The sequence below is a fragment of the Stegodyphus dumicola genome, chromosome 1 (genome assembly GCF_044657685.1).
Source record: "Stegodyphus dumicola isolate Sdum_Otavi_A_Nest chromosome 1, ASM4465768v1".
Taxonomy (NCBI): Eukaryota; Metazoa; Arthropoda; class Arachnida; order Araneae; family Eresidae; genus Stegodyphus; species Stegodyphus dumicola.
In genome coordinates this window covers 67,447,192-67,464,777 of record NC_140768.1, presented here as the reverse complement: position 1 = coordinate 67,464,777, position 17,586 = coordinate 67,447,192, and the positions used below count along the sequence as shown (strand labels likewise).

At 34.7% G+C, this 17,586-nt stretch overlaps 1 protein-coding gene across 1 annotated transcript in view; it reads left to right on the top strand.

Moving 5' to 3' along the window:
- Positions 1-9,563, top strand: part of LOC118192401 (astacin-like metalloprotease toxin 5) — a 58,822-nt gene extending 49,259 nt beyond the window's left edge. The window contains exon 6 of the mRNA XM_085816091.1: positions 9,269-9,563. Within this exon, the coding sequence (XP_085672217.1) occupies positions 9,269-9,495 (227 nt within the window). The 3' untranslated portion in view covers positions 9,496-9,563. The remainder of the gene's footprint in view (positions 1-9,268) is intronic.
- The last annotated feature ends 8,023 nt before the right edge of the window (positions 9,564-17,586 follow it).

Genomic DNA, 17,586 nt, shown 5'->3' with positions numbered 1-17,586 from the left:
CGACAATTGCGACATTTAGATTTTATTTCTCAGTACTCTACTGATATTAGGCATGTGCAAGGTTCAAAAAACGTCGTTGCTGACGCTCTTTCAAGAATCGAAATTGATTCCCATAACAAAATCTCCATTTTTGGATTTTAAAAAATTTTCGGAAGCTCAACGGCATGATCCGGAGGTACAAGACCTTCTCAAAAACAACACATCATCTTTGAAACTGGAATTTAAACCGTGCCAATATTCTGATGGTAATATTCTTTGTGACATATCAACAGACATTCCTCGTCCATTTGTTCCGAATTCCTTTCGCAGACTCATCTTTAATCATCTGCATAATCTGTCACATCCAGGAATTGCAGCTACTACGAAGCTTATTTGTTCTCGTTATGTATGGCCCGATATGAAACGTCATATCAAAAATTGGGTGAAATCCTGTGAATCTTGCCAAAAATCGAAAATTACTAGGCATACTAAAGCACCACTGGGCACATTCTCTCTTCCTGATGCACGTTTTTCAGAAATCCATATGGATATCGTCGGACCGTTACCTCCATCAGAAGGCAATGTGTACCTTTTGACTCTAATAGATAGATTCTCCAGATGGCCTGAAGCCATTCCCATCCCGGATATGAAAACGGAAACCATTTGCAGAGCCATTTTCAACTGTTGGATATCTCGTTTTGGGTGCCCATCGATCATAACAACAGACCAAGGTTCTCAAATGAGATCCGCACTTTTTGCAGAATTTACGCGCATTTTAGGTACGAACAGAATCACAACAACAGCCTATCATCCAATGTCCAACGGCATTGTTGAACGATTTCATCGACATTTAAAATCTTCTCTCAAGGCTCACGAGACCAATAACTGGACTGAAACACTACCAGTTGTTATGCTTGGTATTCGGACAGCCGTAAAGGAGGATCTACAGTCATCTTGTGCTGAACTGGTGTACGGCACAACTCTCAAGCTGCCTAGTGATATGATAACGTCATCTAAGATATCTCCGTATGACACACAATTTATCACGAATCTTAGGCATAGAATGCAACAATTGAATCCAATAGCAACATCTGCACATTGCCAAGAAAAATGTTACGTAAGTGCTACCTTAAAGTCGTGTACGCATGTATACTTACGTGTCGATCGAGTAAAGCCACCTCTGTGCCAACCATATACAGGTCCGCATAAAGTCCTTTCTAGAACAGACAAAACTTTCACAATTGATGTTAACGGTCTGAAATCTACTGTGTCTATAGACCGTGTGAAACCAGCCTATTTGCTTTCGGACTCTAATTTGCCTGAACTAAAAACAAATAAAGACTTAAAGACAGTTCAGCAGAATAAATCTGCAAACGAACTCTCTAAGACACAAACTGTCACCAGATCGGGAAGACATGTTCACTTCCCTAAGAAACTTGCTTCTTACATAACAATTTAAAACACTTTTTTTAAATTCATATCTTAACATATTTCTTGTTATTTCATGTTTATTATATGTGTCAATACCTTGTTATATATTGAATTTCATTTTGATCTTTTCTAATTTTATATTTTAATTTTGTAATCATGTAAAAATACCCGACAGTTCGGATACTCTGAGATAATTTCATAACCTATGTCGTTCCTTTGAATAGCCATTAAAGGAACTGGGGGGAAACTCTGTGGTGATGGCGATAAGGAGCGCGCCTTGCGCCCTCCGATAAGTGTGGCAACCCTAGAGGAGAAGTTTCTTACGAGTAGCGAGCAGAGCGAAACAGGCAGGCAGGCTGTCGGGCAGTGTGCGCGAAGTTCCTAAATAAAGCTTAATTTTTATTGTGCACTATGTCTTGTTAATATTATATTAATGCAGTAAGAACATAATCTGTGATATGGAATTCGAGGATTGGTGGTAAAAACATAACCGGAAATCACTATAGGTACAACCATCGTGCTGATGAATGTCGTGAGCGAACAGCCTGTTTTAACTGTTCTGGAGAACACAAGGCAAGGGATTGTTCGAATAGGAATGTTGTAGCTTGTATAAATTGCACCCGCTTCAATCATAAAACAAATAACAGCTATAAAAGAGTGAATGTTAATCACAAACCCTTTTCAGAATGCTGTCCTAGTCATGAATTTATGAGAAGGAACATTCAATCTCGAATTGATTATGGCTAGATTGGCTAGACGCGTTCTAAAGTGTGTGCAGTTAAATCTTCATAAATCCAAATCTGCGACACAACAGCTAATTTTAAATATGGAAGCTGATGATATTGACTGTGCTTTGGTTCGGGAACCTCATTATTACAAGAATTTTCTTCCAGGATATCCTGGCACTTATAGACTTTATTGTGATCCTAATTCTGACAATGTAAAGGCGGCAATCATTATTCGATCACGTGATCTATCAACATTTCTGGATTATAAAAATACGGATTATAATATGGTCACCTTGGATATTACTGTTGGCTCAACTGTGCTCACTCTTTTTTCATACTATTTTGAACCCTCAAGAAACATTGACTTAGACCTTCATAAAATTAGTCAAGTCTTTATGTCCAAAAATCTTAATCGACTGGTTTGGTGTATGGACTCTAATGGCAAATCTGAATTATGGTTTAGTCCCTATTCAGACTCTCGTGGAGACAAACTGAGTGAATTTATTTCTGCCAACAACCTATTTGTTATTAATGAAGATTATGGACCTACGTTTCAGGCAACTCAGGGTTCTAGTTATATTGATGTTACTGCTATTGGTTTAGATCTTCTCCAGGATGTTTCGAGTTGGCGGCTGTCTGAAAAAGAATCCCTTTCTGATCACATGATGATTGAATTTGAATTTTGTCTCTCTACGTTCTTACGATCTCAAATGTTCCTTTTAAAATCTTCAATACAGGGAAAGCAAATTGGGATCGTTTTCGAAAATTTTGTTCTTCTCGCATCACCCGTTTCATTGATATTCTAAACGACTGTACTGACGGTTCTCGCCTAAATACTCTTGTTGAGAATTTTAGTTCTGTTCTTCTCCAGGCATCTCAAATTTCCATACCTGTTAGGAATCATGGTAAGCACAATGTTCCTTGGTGGTCTGCCGAAATCTTTTGTATGAGAAAGAGGCTTAATGCCTCTAGGCGTAGATTTCAGCATTGTAAAAATCCGCCTCTTAGAGAACTTTATAAAAGTAAATATCTTGAATATAGAAAAGTTTACAATCTAAAGCTTGCCGATGCTAAATCTCAGTCTTGGAAAACATTTCTTTCGACCATTGATGTTCACAATGTATGGAAAAAGATTTACACGTATGGAGTTAAAAGAGATTTCATGAAAAAAATTGAAATAACTGGTATTTGTCTTTCCACTGGAGAGACAACCAACTCTTTAGAAGAGACAATTACTGCTGTGCTTCAGAAATCTTTCCCCTCGGATCTAGAGGAAACTGATGATGATTTGAATGAGGAATACCGTCAAGCTGCGCGTACTGTTTATTCTTCTTTTGTAGATTCTATGTTTACTTGTGATGAAGTTAATACAGTTATTTCTATGCTGGAACCAAATAAATCACCTGGTCCTGACTCTATTTCGAATAAGATTATTAAACAGTTTCATTTAATGTTTCCTCGATTTCTCCATAAACTTTTTAACGTTTGCCTAAATGTTGGCATTTTCCCACGTGTTTGGAAACATGCTCAAGTAATTCTTATTCCTAAAGGAAATGAGTCTAGGATTCCTCACCTAGATAACCTTAGATGTATAAGCTTACTTCCTGTTTTGGGTAAGTGCTTGGAAAAACTTTTTATTAACAGAATTTGCTGGTATCTCCGTCATGGAGACCTTCTTTCTGGTAATCAGTATGGTTTTACACCTCAAAAAAGTTCTGAAGACGCTCTTTTACGTTTGAATGAAATTGTTCAGAGAGGGAAAAAGAAAAACTTGCACACTATTTTGGTCTTTTTGGATATTAAAGGCGCCTTCGACTATGCGTGGTGGCCTTGTATTCTCAATCTGCTAAAAAAAGTAGAACTTCCAATGAATATTTTTTCACTTGCTGCTGATTTTTTAAATGATCGGGTGGCCAAATTGCAATTGGGCTCGGCTTCTGCAATCCGTCACCTTGAAAGGGGTTGCCCTCAAGGTTCTGTTTCAGGACCTACGTTTTGGAATATTATTATTAATGATCTCCTATTAAAACTGGAAAATCTTGCTTGTTGTGATACTATAGCCTTTGCAGATGATGTTTTGTTTTGCTTCCAGAGTAGGGACCTTTCTGCTACTTTTTTACAGGCACAAGAGACTTTAAATTTCGCCTCCAACTGGTCAAAAGGTTTTAAATTAGATTTTAATCCTGACAAAACCAGGGTTATGATTATTGAAAAGCGAAACATCTGTTATGATGCATTTCAGTTATCTCTCGATGGCACCCCTTTGACTGTGGTAAAGCAAATGAAATATCTTGGGGTTTTTCTTGACTGTAAATTTTCTTGGAAATAACACTTAACTTATGTATCAGAGAAATGTGATAGATTACAGCGTGGATTAAGTTGTATTGCACGTAACACATACGGTATTAATTACAACGTTCATTCGCTCATCTATAAACAAGGAATTGCACCCTTTATTATGTATGGCTCTAGAGCCTGGGGTATATCGCTCAAGAAGAAGATAAATTATAGATTTTTACGACGCGTTCAAAGACGGATACTTCTGCGGGTCATATGTGGATATCGTACCATAAGCTATGAGTCTGTTTATGCAATTTCTGGCTTTCCTCCAATTGACATTGCCATTCTTCATTCTATTGCTTATAAGAAAAATATTTCTGCTTCTACAGTCTCTCAGCATGACTGTATTTTACCTCTATCTGATCTCCCTCATCCTTCAGAAAGAAATGCTATTAATTTTATTCAGTTTAGCAATAAAATTGTGGGTGATTCGCCTGTAACTTGCTATACTGATGGCAGCAAAATTGATGGCAAGGTTGGTCTCGCATTTGTTGTCTTCAAAAATGGTCTTGAATTTGAGCACTTTCAATTTAGAATCAGAGATGAATCTACCGATTTCATAGCTGAACTTTTGTGCATAAACGTCGCCGTCAAATGGGTCTCTAAACAAAATAGTGCTGTTTCAGACTATCTCATTTGTACTGATTCCCTTTCATCCTTGGAGATCTTAAAATGTATTTCTTCTTCTAATAATATCATTATCAAGATTCAAAAAGAATTGAAGAATCTAAAGGATAAAAATATTTCGGTTTCATTTTCATTTGTTCGTGGTCATACAGGTGTTGTTGGGAACGAACGAGCCGATTTCCTTGCTAAGACTGCGACTAAGCGGGAAATTGACACTTTTGTCAATATCCCTAATTCCTTCTATAAGAAGGTCATGTATGAAAGCATTGTGGAGTCGTGGAATCACGAATTCATTAATTAGTTTAACATTAATGTCAGAGTTATTGCAAGTTTTGATATAAATAACTGCTGCATAACCTCTTTCAGACGCATCACAAAATCCGTGAAGTTCACATCGAAAATAATCAGGTAGCAGAATTTTCCTAGGTATATTTATAGAATTCAAAAGTTTAACTTCTCTACATATATTTCTCCAATTTCGATCAATCTCTTCTGTTACAGGATCATCCCATGATAACTGTAATTTCCACAATTGCTGTAGGATCATTTTAGCGAGAATTACAAAAGGAGCTATCCACCCCAATGGATCGAATAGTTTTGCTACGAATGACAAAATAATTCTTTTAGTCGGAACACTTTGATACTCTATTACACCGACATTACATTTGAAGTCATCATTTTCCGGATGCCATTCCAATCCCAGAACTTTCAATGGTTTGTCTTCTATTACACGATGAATATTGTCACTATCTGTGTTTGTTAAGCCAGAGGTTTTTAACAACAACGGTTCACTTGTCGACCATTTGTGAAGCTCAAAGCCACCACTTTTTAGCAGATGTTGCAATTCGTCTATCAATGCAATACCTTCCGAACTATCTTTTACACCAGTTAACATATCATCAACATAAAAATCTCTTAAAACTATATTCTTTGCCTTTGGAAAGTTCAATCCTTCATCAATCGCTAACTGACTCAAAACTTTGGTTGCAAGATATGGAGCAGCTGCAGTTCCATATGTAACTGTTTTCAAACGACAAACTTGTATTTGCTTATACGGGCTATATCTCCATAATATTCTCTGAAAATCTCTATCTTTTTCATGAACCTTTATCTGTCTGTACATCATTTTAATATCAGCGGTTATTGCAATGTTATGAAGTCTAAATCTTAGTAAAATACAAATTAAGTCATCTTGTATTTTTGGGCCTATCATTAGTGTATCATTTAAAGAAACACCTGTGGTTGTTTTAGCGCTCGCATCGAAAACAACTCTCAATTTTGTTGTTAAGCTAGAGTCCTTCAACACAAAGTGATGTGGGATATAATAGTGTTTATTCTCTAATTCATAATCTGTGTCTGGCACTAATTCTACGTGTTCTAGTGAAAAGTACTCTTTCATAAACTGAATAAACTGGTTGTAAATTTCTTTCATAGATAACAGCCTCTTCTCCAAGTATTGAAATCTTCTGTACGCCACTTCACGGGAGTCACCTAGAATATCTCTATTATGTTTGAATGGTAATGCAACTGAATAACGACCTGATGTGTCTCTAAAATGCGAGTTTTTAAAATGTTCTTCACAAAGTTTTTCTTCATTTGTTAAAGGTTGTACATTTGGAAACTTTTCTAACTCCCAGAAAGAATTTACTAACTCATCTGTGTTTGTATTCAAATGATTTACATATACTGGCTCAAAATTTGTAGATTCAAAATTTGTAGTACCCGAAATTATCCATCCCAACCTCGAATTTAGAGCAAATGGTAGATCAGGACCACGTTTGACAATTTCTCCCGTCATTAAATGCAGAAATACATTTACTTCAAATAAAATGTCAACTGGTTGTGACTTGTAAAATAATGGATCAGCTAATTGTAAATCACTGAAGTTATTGAAGATGATTGATGGCAAAGATACATAGGGAATGTTATCTGTCACCTTGTCCAGTACAAACGCTGATGTTGATACACGAATATCACTTTTAAAATGAGAAGTGAATACTAAATCGACTTCCCCGTTACTTATAGTATTAAATTCTCCTAGACATGATACAGAAATGGAATTATCTTTCACTCGTAATCCTAATTTCATCACACAATCCCTTGAAATAAATGATCTCTGAGATCCAGTGTCACATAAACATCTACACTTCACAAATTGTTGCTTAGAATTTTGAACTTTTATTAAAGCAGTACACAATAAAATGTGACTGGTTTGATTACCTTTTGCATTCGAATCATAATGAGAGGCACAAACAGTGGCTGAAACGTCCTTAGGACTCGTTAATTCATCTTTTTTAATGATAGATTGCGTAGGCGGAGATATACTGTTTAACTGAATTTTATTCTTTGAATTATTTACAGTGTGCAAAATACTGTGATGCTTCTTAAAGCAATGTTGACATGTATTTAAACTCTTGCATGTTTTGAGCAAGTGCATATTAGATAAACAATTAAAACAGTAACGATTAGATTTTACAAAATCTATCCTTTGCTGAACCGATAAATTTAGAAATTTCGAACATTTGGCTAAACTATGATCTTCTTTACAATAACCACAACCCAAAGTAGCAACCAGAACATTATTCTTATTTTGAAACACAGATTTAGGTACCTTATTACTTGTTGATTTGCTATTTTGAAATGTTCTTGCATAGTTTTTTAGGAATTCAATTAAAGTCGTAAGTTTTGGAATTTCATTAGATTTTAACTGACGTTCCCACCATAATTTTGTAGAAGGGTCTAATTTTTGCAAAATTAAATAAGTAATTAAAGTGTCACCAAAATTATCAATGGTTTAATTCAATACTTCTAAAGAACGAATTACTTCATTAATATTGTCAACTAAATTTAAAACAGCAAATGCTGATTCATTTTGAATAGTTGGTAAACTTAAAAAACGTTTAATATATGCAAAAATTTGTTCTCTCTTATTTGAATATCTTTCGTCTAACAGATTCCATGCTATTTCAAAATTACAATCCGAAATTTGAATGGTTTGAATAATGCGATATGCTTCATCTTTCAACGAAGCCTTCAAATACTGCAATTTTTGAGAATTAGATAAATTTGTATTATTTCTTACACAAGCACTGAAAAGATCTTTAAAAGCTATCCATTCTGTAATATTACCACCAAAAGTCGGTAATGTTAACTTGGGTAATTTAATATTGTCAAGAACCTGTTCTGAAATTACACTATTAGAATTATTTTTATTATTTTTTAATATTTTTTCACCTTTAAATTTCCACAAATAAATTTTATCTGTGTACTCCTGAACATTATCTATTTCGTTTTCTAATTCTTTAGTATCTGTAATTAAACTTTCGATTTCAGAATCAAGCTTCCTTAACTCAGTTTCTTTTTGTGTCAATAATTCAACACATTCCTCTAGTTCTATTAAATTAATTTCATCTGCAGTTAAAATAGTTTCAATTTTCTTTACATAATTAGTAACACTCCTGCGTAAGACCGCTCTTTTTGTTTTAAAAGTTATAAGTTCACTCATAATTGATCAATTCAAAAACAGAAATTGTTCTTAAATCACTTAACACTATTATTAAAATGAAATCGAATTCTATGTTGTATTACAAGATTGTTCTTAAAATTTAACAACAAATTAAACGAATTTTTGTTCAAAATCCACTTACCTCACAAAGTGGGTAATTTTCACAAACCATATGCATATTTCCGTTGTTAGAATACACTTAGAACAGTCACTATCTTCGCTAGCTCTCCGGCTAGACTTTTGACCAACAATAAATATTCTTAAACTTAATATGTTTCACAAACTATAATCAATCAACAAATGGACTGTATTCCTACACTTTTATTTTATTACACTTGTCAGCGATGCGAAATAATTGATACAAAATAAGCGAGCCATTCTACATGGCTGTCACAAACACAATTCTATCAATCAATTATCTTGTTGCCACACATAAAGTTCAAAACTAAAGGAAGAAAAACAAAAGGAATTTACGCTGTTTGCAACAATAAAATGAAGCAAACGATACTCACATAAACAATATGGAAAAACGTTTCATAGAATGTAATGAAAAAGTCTAAAAGTACGAGTAATATGTAAAATCTTGAATCATATTTCATAGAGCAGATTTGAAAGTAATGAGTTTTTCCCATTAAAATACATTTTTGTTTCTTCGAAGGCTACGAATTCCAGTTCGTTAAGATGAATCCAAAGCAAAACCAGTTGCTGACTGAATTCGATTTCGATTCCATCATGATGTATGGAGATACGATATTCAGCAAAAATCGTCAAGAAGATCTGAAAACTATGACTGCCAAGAGTGGGAGGACGTGGAAAGGAGTAGCTGCTAAACCAGGACTTAGCGAAAGCGATGTTACTAGAATTTCTAAACTATATAACTGTTGAATTATATTACATAAAAATATGTAAAACGACGTAAAATAAATAAATAAAATATTTCTTTGCAAATTTAATTTAGTTTATTGCTTGTATATTTTTAAAATATTGAGAAATTGCAAAACTTATAGTCAAAATCTTGTCCACAGTATTGGATTCAAGTTTATCATTGCTTGACGTCATTATGATCATTTAATTAAGAATTGATCTGGCATGAAAGTAACAATAAATAGTGATAGCTGGAATAAAATTCTAGTACAGGTTTTTAAAATAGTAATAACACATTTTACATGCGAAATAAAAGGAAGGTGTTTTCCTTTCCATCATGAAGCTTATATTGTGTATCATAAAACGAACGAAAAACAAATTTCATGATAAAAATTTAACCAAATTATGAATGCTTTGCAAAATTTGTATTATGTTCATATTTGGCATGGGATTTCCAAAATCAGTTTAAATAAAAAAAGCAAAACTATAAAATATAATAATTTTATGCTGCTCTTTAAAACAGCTGGGAATTCCTGTATTCTGTACTCTACATTTACAAATATTAGAAATATTTCTCTATGCATATGGTAAAATCTAAAAAACATGATTTAAACATTACATTTATAATATATTACATTTCTAGATAAGCTTACAAAAAGTATCTTTATTTGTTTTTGCTCTCTTAACCAGAATAAAGACCAGGTGTTTAATATATATAACCCAAATACTCTGCATTATTCTAATTTACGAATTATATTTTCATAAATATCTTTTGGTTTGAATTATATCATCGGAGATACTGTTTATCCATCGCACTTGGATAAATCCTATCGAGAATGCAGAAGGGCTCATTTCAATTACGTGAGGACTTATTTCGTTTAATTTATTCGTATAACTTGAGCATGAACGGCCATTAGTTTTTTATAAGAATTAAAAACGCATTTTAAGTAAAAGACAACATGATGAAATCTTATTATTCCCCAACTTCACTGCTCATAAAAATTTAAAAGTACTCGATGCTTCCAAAAAAGAATATTTAGTTGCTTTCAGTAGTCTAAAAAACATACGAAGTTTGAAATGAATTTTTTAAAACTATTTTGTTTCTTTTGCGTATTTTATATACACTTAAGTCAAGTAAGATTGAAATTCATTTAAAGTAGGAAAGTAAACTTTAGGCAAAAAAGATTACCTCACTTTTAAAGAAGCAGCAATTTCCTTTGGAAATGCTTTGTAAAGACGTATGTAGCATGCTTTATCAATTTCTTGTGAAGTAAGAAAATAATGTTTTGGGCTCCCATCTTGGGCACAATTTCTTCTGTCGAAGAACAGAAAGAAGATGCAATTTCTTCTATGAAGCAACGAATCGAAGGAAGCGTTTCTGCCCTCCAACAACAAATCAAACAACAAATTGATGGCAGGGTTTCTGCTGCCGTTGTCAAAGACGTTGACATGCATAGCGACAGGAAGCAATTTGAGGTTGCTGCCTGCTGTTGCTGAGCAGGATCTGAGGGTTTTAAATTTTTAGCAATGCCTGCTCCTCTCTCTCTGAAGTTATCCACAAATTATGGGATTGTGTCTTATACACTATGCATCGAAATGTCCTACCAAGTGGGCTTCCTGTTTGACGACTGCATTATTCAATTATAGATCTAATGTTGCTTTTCTCCAACTGATCTCTCCTGACTTCTTCGCCACTCTATTGGTCTCTATCAGCAGGTGTTGAAATTTTAATTTGCCGTGCGACAAGATTCAGCAGCTCGTATTCCGATGATTATGACTTCATTCAGGCATATCAGAGAGGTTTTGTGTATATGTCTTAAATACTCCTGAAAAATGTATAAAATGTAAAAAAAATTAATTTTTTATAGTGGCGGAAGCGAATGAATTGGATTCCCAAGCTAAGGTCTGTCATCTCGCCACTTCTCTGAGAGCAGACCCAGCACGTATTCTTCAAAACCTTCCAGAAAACCAAAGGCTAGACTTCGAAGATCTATCCAGCGCTTTGGAGAGAAATGTTTAAAAGACTTCAGCAGGCTTAGATTAAAAGCCCTTCAACAGAAACCCATGGAAACACTCCAAGAGCTCGCCACGAATGTTGAAAGGCTGTCTCACCTCTCCTTTCTCGAAGAAACAAGGGAAATCCTCTCCGTGCAGTACTTCATCGATGGCATCCGGGACCTTGAAATACAGAGGGCCGATGTCAGTGATTTAAAAAGCGCTCTGCTGTACGCTATGAAATTCGAGGCAGCCCAGCTAGTAATACTTAGAGACCGCCATCCAATCAGAGCTGCTCAAGTCCAGTAGCCAGTGGATCAAATGACTGCTCATCTAGACGATTTAACGAGACAAGTCAATGCCTCGAGACTGACCAGAAGTGACAAGAAACCGACTCTAAAGCTGGAACTGCGGTGCTGATGGTCACGTGAGAAGAAATTGCAGAACAGCCCAGACCACGGAAGCAAAGATCGCTCCCAGCCAAAAGGAGGGAAATTAATTATTGGCCTTCTCGTGGGGCGGATGCTTCTAGATAATGCAAAGCCCCATTTCAATGCGTTTGAGATTTCTGCCATGAGTGGCTGCAGTAATTGAACTTTTTATCATGAGACATATAGATGGAATTCCTTGAAATATGGCCATCGATACAGGTACCAACGTTATCATCATCCGAAAAGATTTGGCTCATTTGGAAGATAAACTCATCTGGACACCACCCTGCGTTACCCTGCAGACTTTTTCTTAACTGTCCAATAAAGGAAGAAGGGGAAGGCTCTACATGATTCAGCCATAGAAAGGAATAAGAAAAGGAACTAATGTCACATTACAATTAGAATAAATGTACCTTTGTATTTGCTAACCAGTAAAATCCACTGTCTATTTACTAGTTAAGACATTTTTCATTAAATAAGAATGTTTCATTAAAAGAAGAAGGGGAAAATTTTACAGGAAGATGTTTTACTATATAAATAGTGAATAAGATTTCAAGTTATTTATGAAGAAACCACGAGGACGAGAAGAAGATGAAATTAATGAAAAGGGAAGTGAGAATTTAAGAAGAAATAATTCGTATTAATGGATTTCATATTGTCCTATATATGAAGAATGAAGGGAACACAAGGGAAGTTACAGGAAGGAAGAAGAAGCTGCTGAGTAGAAGAAGCTTAAGGAATTGAGATATAGATGAAGATACTCCATAGTATAAGGATAACTTAAGATTTAGGAAACAAGGAGTAGTATTCAAGATGATTTAGCTAATGAAGGACTACTTAATCGTTTAAGGAAAGGCAGAAGAAGGAGGCATCAAAGGAAAAAGATTTTAAAGGGAAAAGGTATAAAATTACAAATAATGGTTTCAAATGAAAGAAGAAGGCGGCTTCAAAGGAAAAAGATTTAAAGGGAAAAAGTATAAAATTACAAATAAAGGTTTTAAAAATAAAAAGAAAATTTTTCTGTAGAAGGTGGAAAGAATATGTTAACAAGTAATTCATAAAGATGGATTTCTTATTCACTATAGATATACTCACTATAGTAAATAGATATAGGATATATAGGAAGAAAATACATGTAAAAATGGAGGAAAGAAATTAAGATAGAAGAAAGGAAGATTTAACGAAGATTAAATGAAAGGAAGATTAAAGGAAAGAGAAGAACGAAGAAAAGAAGAAAAACGAAAGAGAACTTCTTGAAGAAGAACGAGGGAATAAGTTTCAAACGTTTTTTACTAAGGACAAATTTCGACATTTTATAAAGAATTAGTTACAAAGATACACTTCATGAAGGACTATAAAGTACTACTTTAAGATTTTTATTTTTATTTATTTTTTTATATGGCACTATATGGCACATTATATGGCAATGTAAAAACCTTTAATTTATTAATAAATACTAGATAAGGGCGGACGTGGGAAGAACCGATTAACCGTAATGGTAGAGGGATGGTGCCCACATCCTCCGTTACTACTACTACTACTACTACCCTGCAGACTGTGTCCTGCGAGAAGATCGACATTGATGGAAAATTAAACGTTAACATCAAGTTTGGAAGTGCCATCTACCATCACACGGCATATGTGGCAGAGATTATAAATCTTTGCATGCTCAGATTGGACTTCTAAGGAATATAATTTTTAATAGGATTCTAAACATAACGAACTGCATTCTGCCTCTGAGGACATAGCCCTATTCATAATTAATGATGAATGAATTAAATCTGTCCACGAAATCATAGCTAAAGACGATATCACAACACCGACAAGAACAGAATTTCTACTTCCTGGATTTATAGTTGAAAACAGAAATTTCCGGTATGATGTATTGGAATATTCCAAAGCTTCTACACCGCGCGAGGAGTACTAGCAGCCTTGGCACTCGTCGACTCATCGAAGATAGTTATCCCGTTGAGAGATGTCAATGTAACTGACAAGGCGAGAGTTATTAGGAAAGGTGAAATGGTTGCAGCATGTATTCCAGTGACAAGCGTTAAACGAAACAGTAATCCTCCAGAATCTGTGTCTTCAGAGAGCAATATATCACAGTTACTGCAGAATACATAATATGCGATGAAGAGAGGAAGTTCTGCCAAACCTATCATTCATGAATTTCAAGATGTTCTCCCCTTTCGCCTTCTGACGTAGGTCGAACTAGTAGTTTGACACAGCATAGAATCGATACCGGGGAAGTTGCGAAGAAAGACAGCTACCCTCTTCCTAGAATTGACGACATTCTAGACACTTTTTTTGAAAGCGAATAATTTTCGACGCTTGATTTTGGATATTGGCAGGTAGAGTTGCATCCTGACAGCAGGGAAAAGACGACACAAAAGAAACAGAAAATGACTTTGACAGTTCAAGGTGATACCGTTTGGACTCTGTAATGCGCCGGCAATATTCGAACGCCTCATGAAACTGTTTTGAAAGGTCTTCCCTACGAAACCTCTCTGGTATACCTGGAGGACGTCATAATAATTGGAAAGAGCTTTTGAATACAGCATCGGAATACGAGTTACTGAATCTGGTCGCACGGCAAGTTACAATTTCTACATCGACTGATCGAGACCAACGGAGTAACGAAGAAGTCAGGAAATAAGACCGATAATTTAATTAATGGAGTCTTCAAACAGGAAACTCGCCTGGCAGGATATTTTGATGTATAGTGAGACGACAAAACAACATTCCGTTCTCTGGAACACACTACATATTCAAAACAGCGTCCTGTACCAGAAGTTCAAATTGAATGCTTGAAAGGCCTTCCGATGGCTTCTGATACTTTCAAGATCCCGTATTCTGGATGTTCCTTTCATTCGAGAAGCTGAAAGCACTAGAAATATCTCGGAGGCAGGTTGAAAACTATTTAAGGCCGAAGAAAGAACATCTGCTCTCAGTTGCTTAGTTATTGTTGTTGCGATTTGTTAATTCCGCGTGAACTGAGGTATATTCGAATTAGCTTTCTCTTTAGATGCACTTTGCATTGCTTTGTGTCTAACGTTCTTAGTAGTTTGAAGTGTAAGTGCTGATTGTACTGTGTAATACTGTGTACGAGAATTTCTCTGGAAAATTCAAGAAAATTCAAGTGCTTACTTTGATGAAATAAAGTTTCTTAACATATCATCGGACCTATGTGCATTCAATCTATTACAAAATCACACGCACGCAACAATATTGTTACAAATAGTGTCGTACGAAAAGTAAAGAATGATACATTTCAAAGAGGTTCTTTCCTAGACGCACACGATTGAGATTCAAAAAGGCAATTTAGGTATAAACATCTAAAGTGAAAACACGAGAATATTTCCCTAATATGCTTATATAAGATGTGGCCAAATGAAAAATAGTCTACAATTACACGTGAAGAAATTATAGTAATAATATTATAATTACAGTTCATGTGCAACAATATAACTGTAAGTAATTACCTTTGATATTGATACACTGATCCCAGAGCCTAGGAAAGGAGTAGCTGTCTCCACTGCAAATACTCCTGAGTTTCTGATGGATCCCGGGGAGATGCTAAGGCTGTAAAGAAGAAGTCGCATGACTTCACATGAAAACTGTCAAGGAGTTCAGGATAGTCTTGGTCACATCGTAGGTGACTTATCTTAGAGCTCATTATCTCAGTCGAGAGCTTACTCCTGCGCTTATTCTTGATGGTCTGCTTGTGCCTCAACGACGTGTTACAATAAGGATGTTTAGGCCTTCTGTTTCATAACACTCACGCCATCGGAATATGGTGCACGTGCGAGACACTACTGTCCATACACTTCTTTCATCCTGCGATAAATTTCTGAAGCATACTTACCTTTTGCGCAAAGAAATTGGATAAGTGCTATTTGTATTGATCTGGAGGAATTCATAATACAATGCACTGAGGAAACAACTCTTCAGAAATGAGGATATTGTTGCGAACTACGCATCTGCAACTGGAAATACTACCAGGCCATCTGTTGGATAACACATTAACTTACTAGAATTTGATACAACGTCGCTACAGCTGTCTCCTTTTCATTTGAGCACGGCTTATAGATTTCTCCTATATTTTTCAGACAAATATTCCTGAGATGAAGTGTAGCAGAAAGTTACATGCAGAAGATTTCACTCCTCCATGCATACACTTATACTATATGTGTTCATATAAGTTATACGTCCTGGAGTATTCGCATGTGACAGAAAGACCATTAATTATATGTTTGAATTCACAGATAGAAGCATTATCAGGATTACAGAAACATTATCAGATAGAAGCATTATCAGGATTACATACAGTTTACAGAAAAGTTTAAATTTTATTCTCACGATTATTTGCACAGATAACAACAGTCTGCCAGTCTTTTAAGAAAGGAGAGACTTAGGAATTCCAAACATAACGCACTTTATTTGACACTTAAAATCTATTTTAAATCACTTGAATGTTTTGCTTTTCGTATAAATATTCTTAATTGACATAATTTTTTGTGTCACGCAAGAGAGAGGATATATAGAAGTTCTTATGCTGTCTTTGTTTTCGCAATCATTTACGTATACGCTTTCAGTTACATAGAAAAATGTTTTAAAAAAGATAAATATTCATATTATGACATTTTTATATATAAACATTGATTTTGTAAAAATTGAGACACTTAAATTTTTATACTCACACCGATTCTCATGGCTATCTATAGCTAGTGAAAATTTATATTCATTTCAAAAAATAAACACATAATAGTTCATCAAGATATTTAATTATTTAATTTTAAAGTTTGTGATGAAGTTAACAAATTGTAGAATGATTTTTTTTTATTTGTATAAAAATAGTTAGATCTTATTAAATGATATAGAATTTCTCTTCTTAAAAATAGTGACAGGCTTTAGGGATTTTACACAAGCAAGTCATAACAGTATTTCAGTAAATTAAAAGAAAAATATTTCTAGGTTAAATTTTTATGTGACTATTAGATTATGATTCTAAAGTAAAAGTGCTGCATTTGAATAATATAAACCCATTGAAAATTAGCATTTAAAAACTTAGAAAGCACTGTTGAGTCATTAGGATTTTTTGAAGCAGGAGACGTGAAATATGAACAATGGCTTCACCAAGACTCGAACCTGGATCTTTTGAATACGCGCCGAGTGTGCTACTGTTACACTACGAACGCGTGGAGAAAGGAGGAAGTAAATACCTTATATACTCCCCCATTTTAAACAGCAGCTGAAGATTAGGGGACTCAACCGCTAAATCCTGGTGGTGAAGAATCATCAACCACCATCTTTTTATTTCGAGAGTCACTGTAGAGACATTAGATTTTTATTAAGCAGTAGTACATGAAAAATATGCAATACTCTCGACGAGATTCGAACCTTAGACTGCCGAGTGGTCTACCGCTACACCATGAAGGCATGCGGAAAGGAGGGAGAAAATACCTTATAGTACTTGTGTTAAAATATTTCAAATGCAGCGAATGTAATAAAATTATAAATCAGAGAAGCTTATACATTAGTAACTCACAAAGAAATATCATTGTATGACGATAAATAAAGAAATTCAACTTAGAATTATTGTAATTTTTTTAACCTAACTTTAGAGGAAAGCCCCAAATAATGATAAAAATACGAAATTTTAAAATTAAATATCTCAATTAATTTA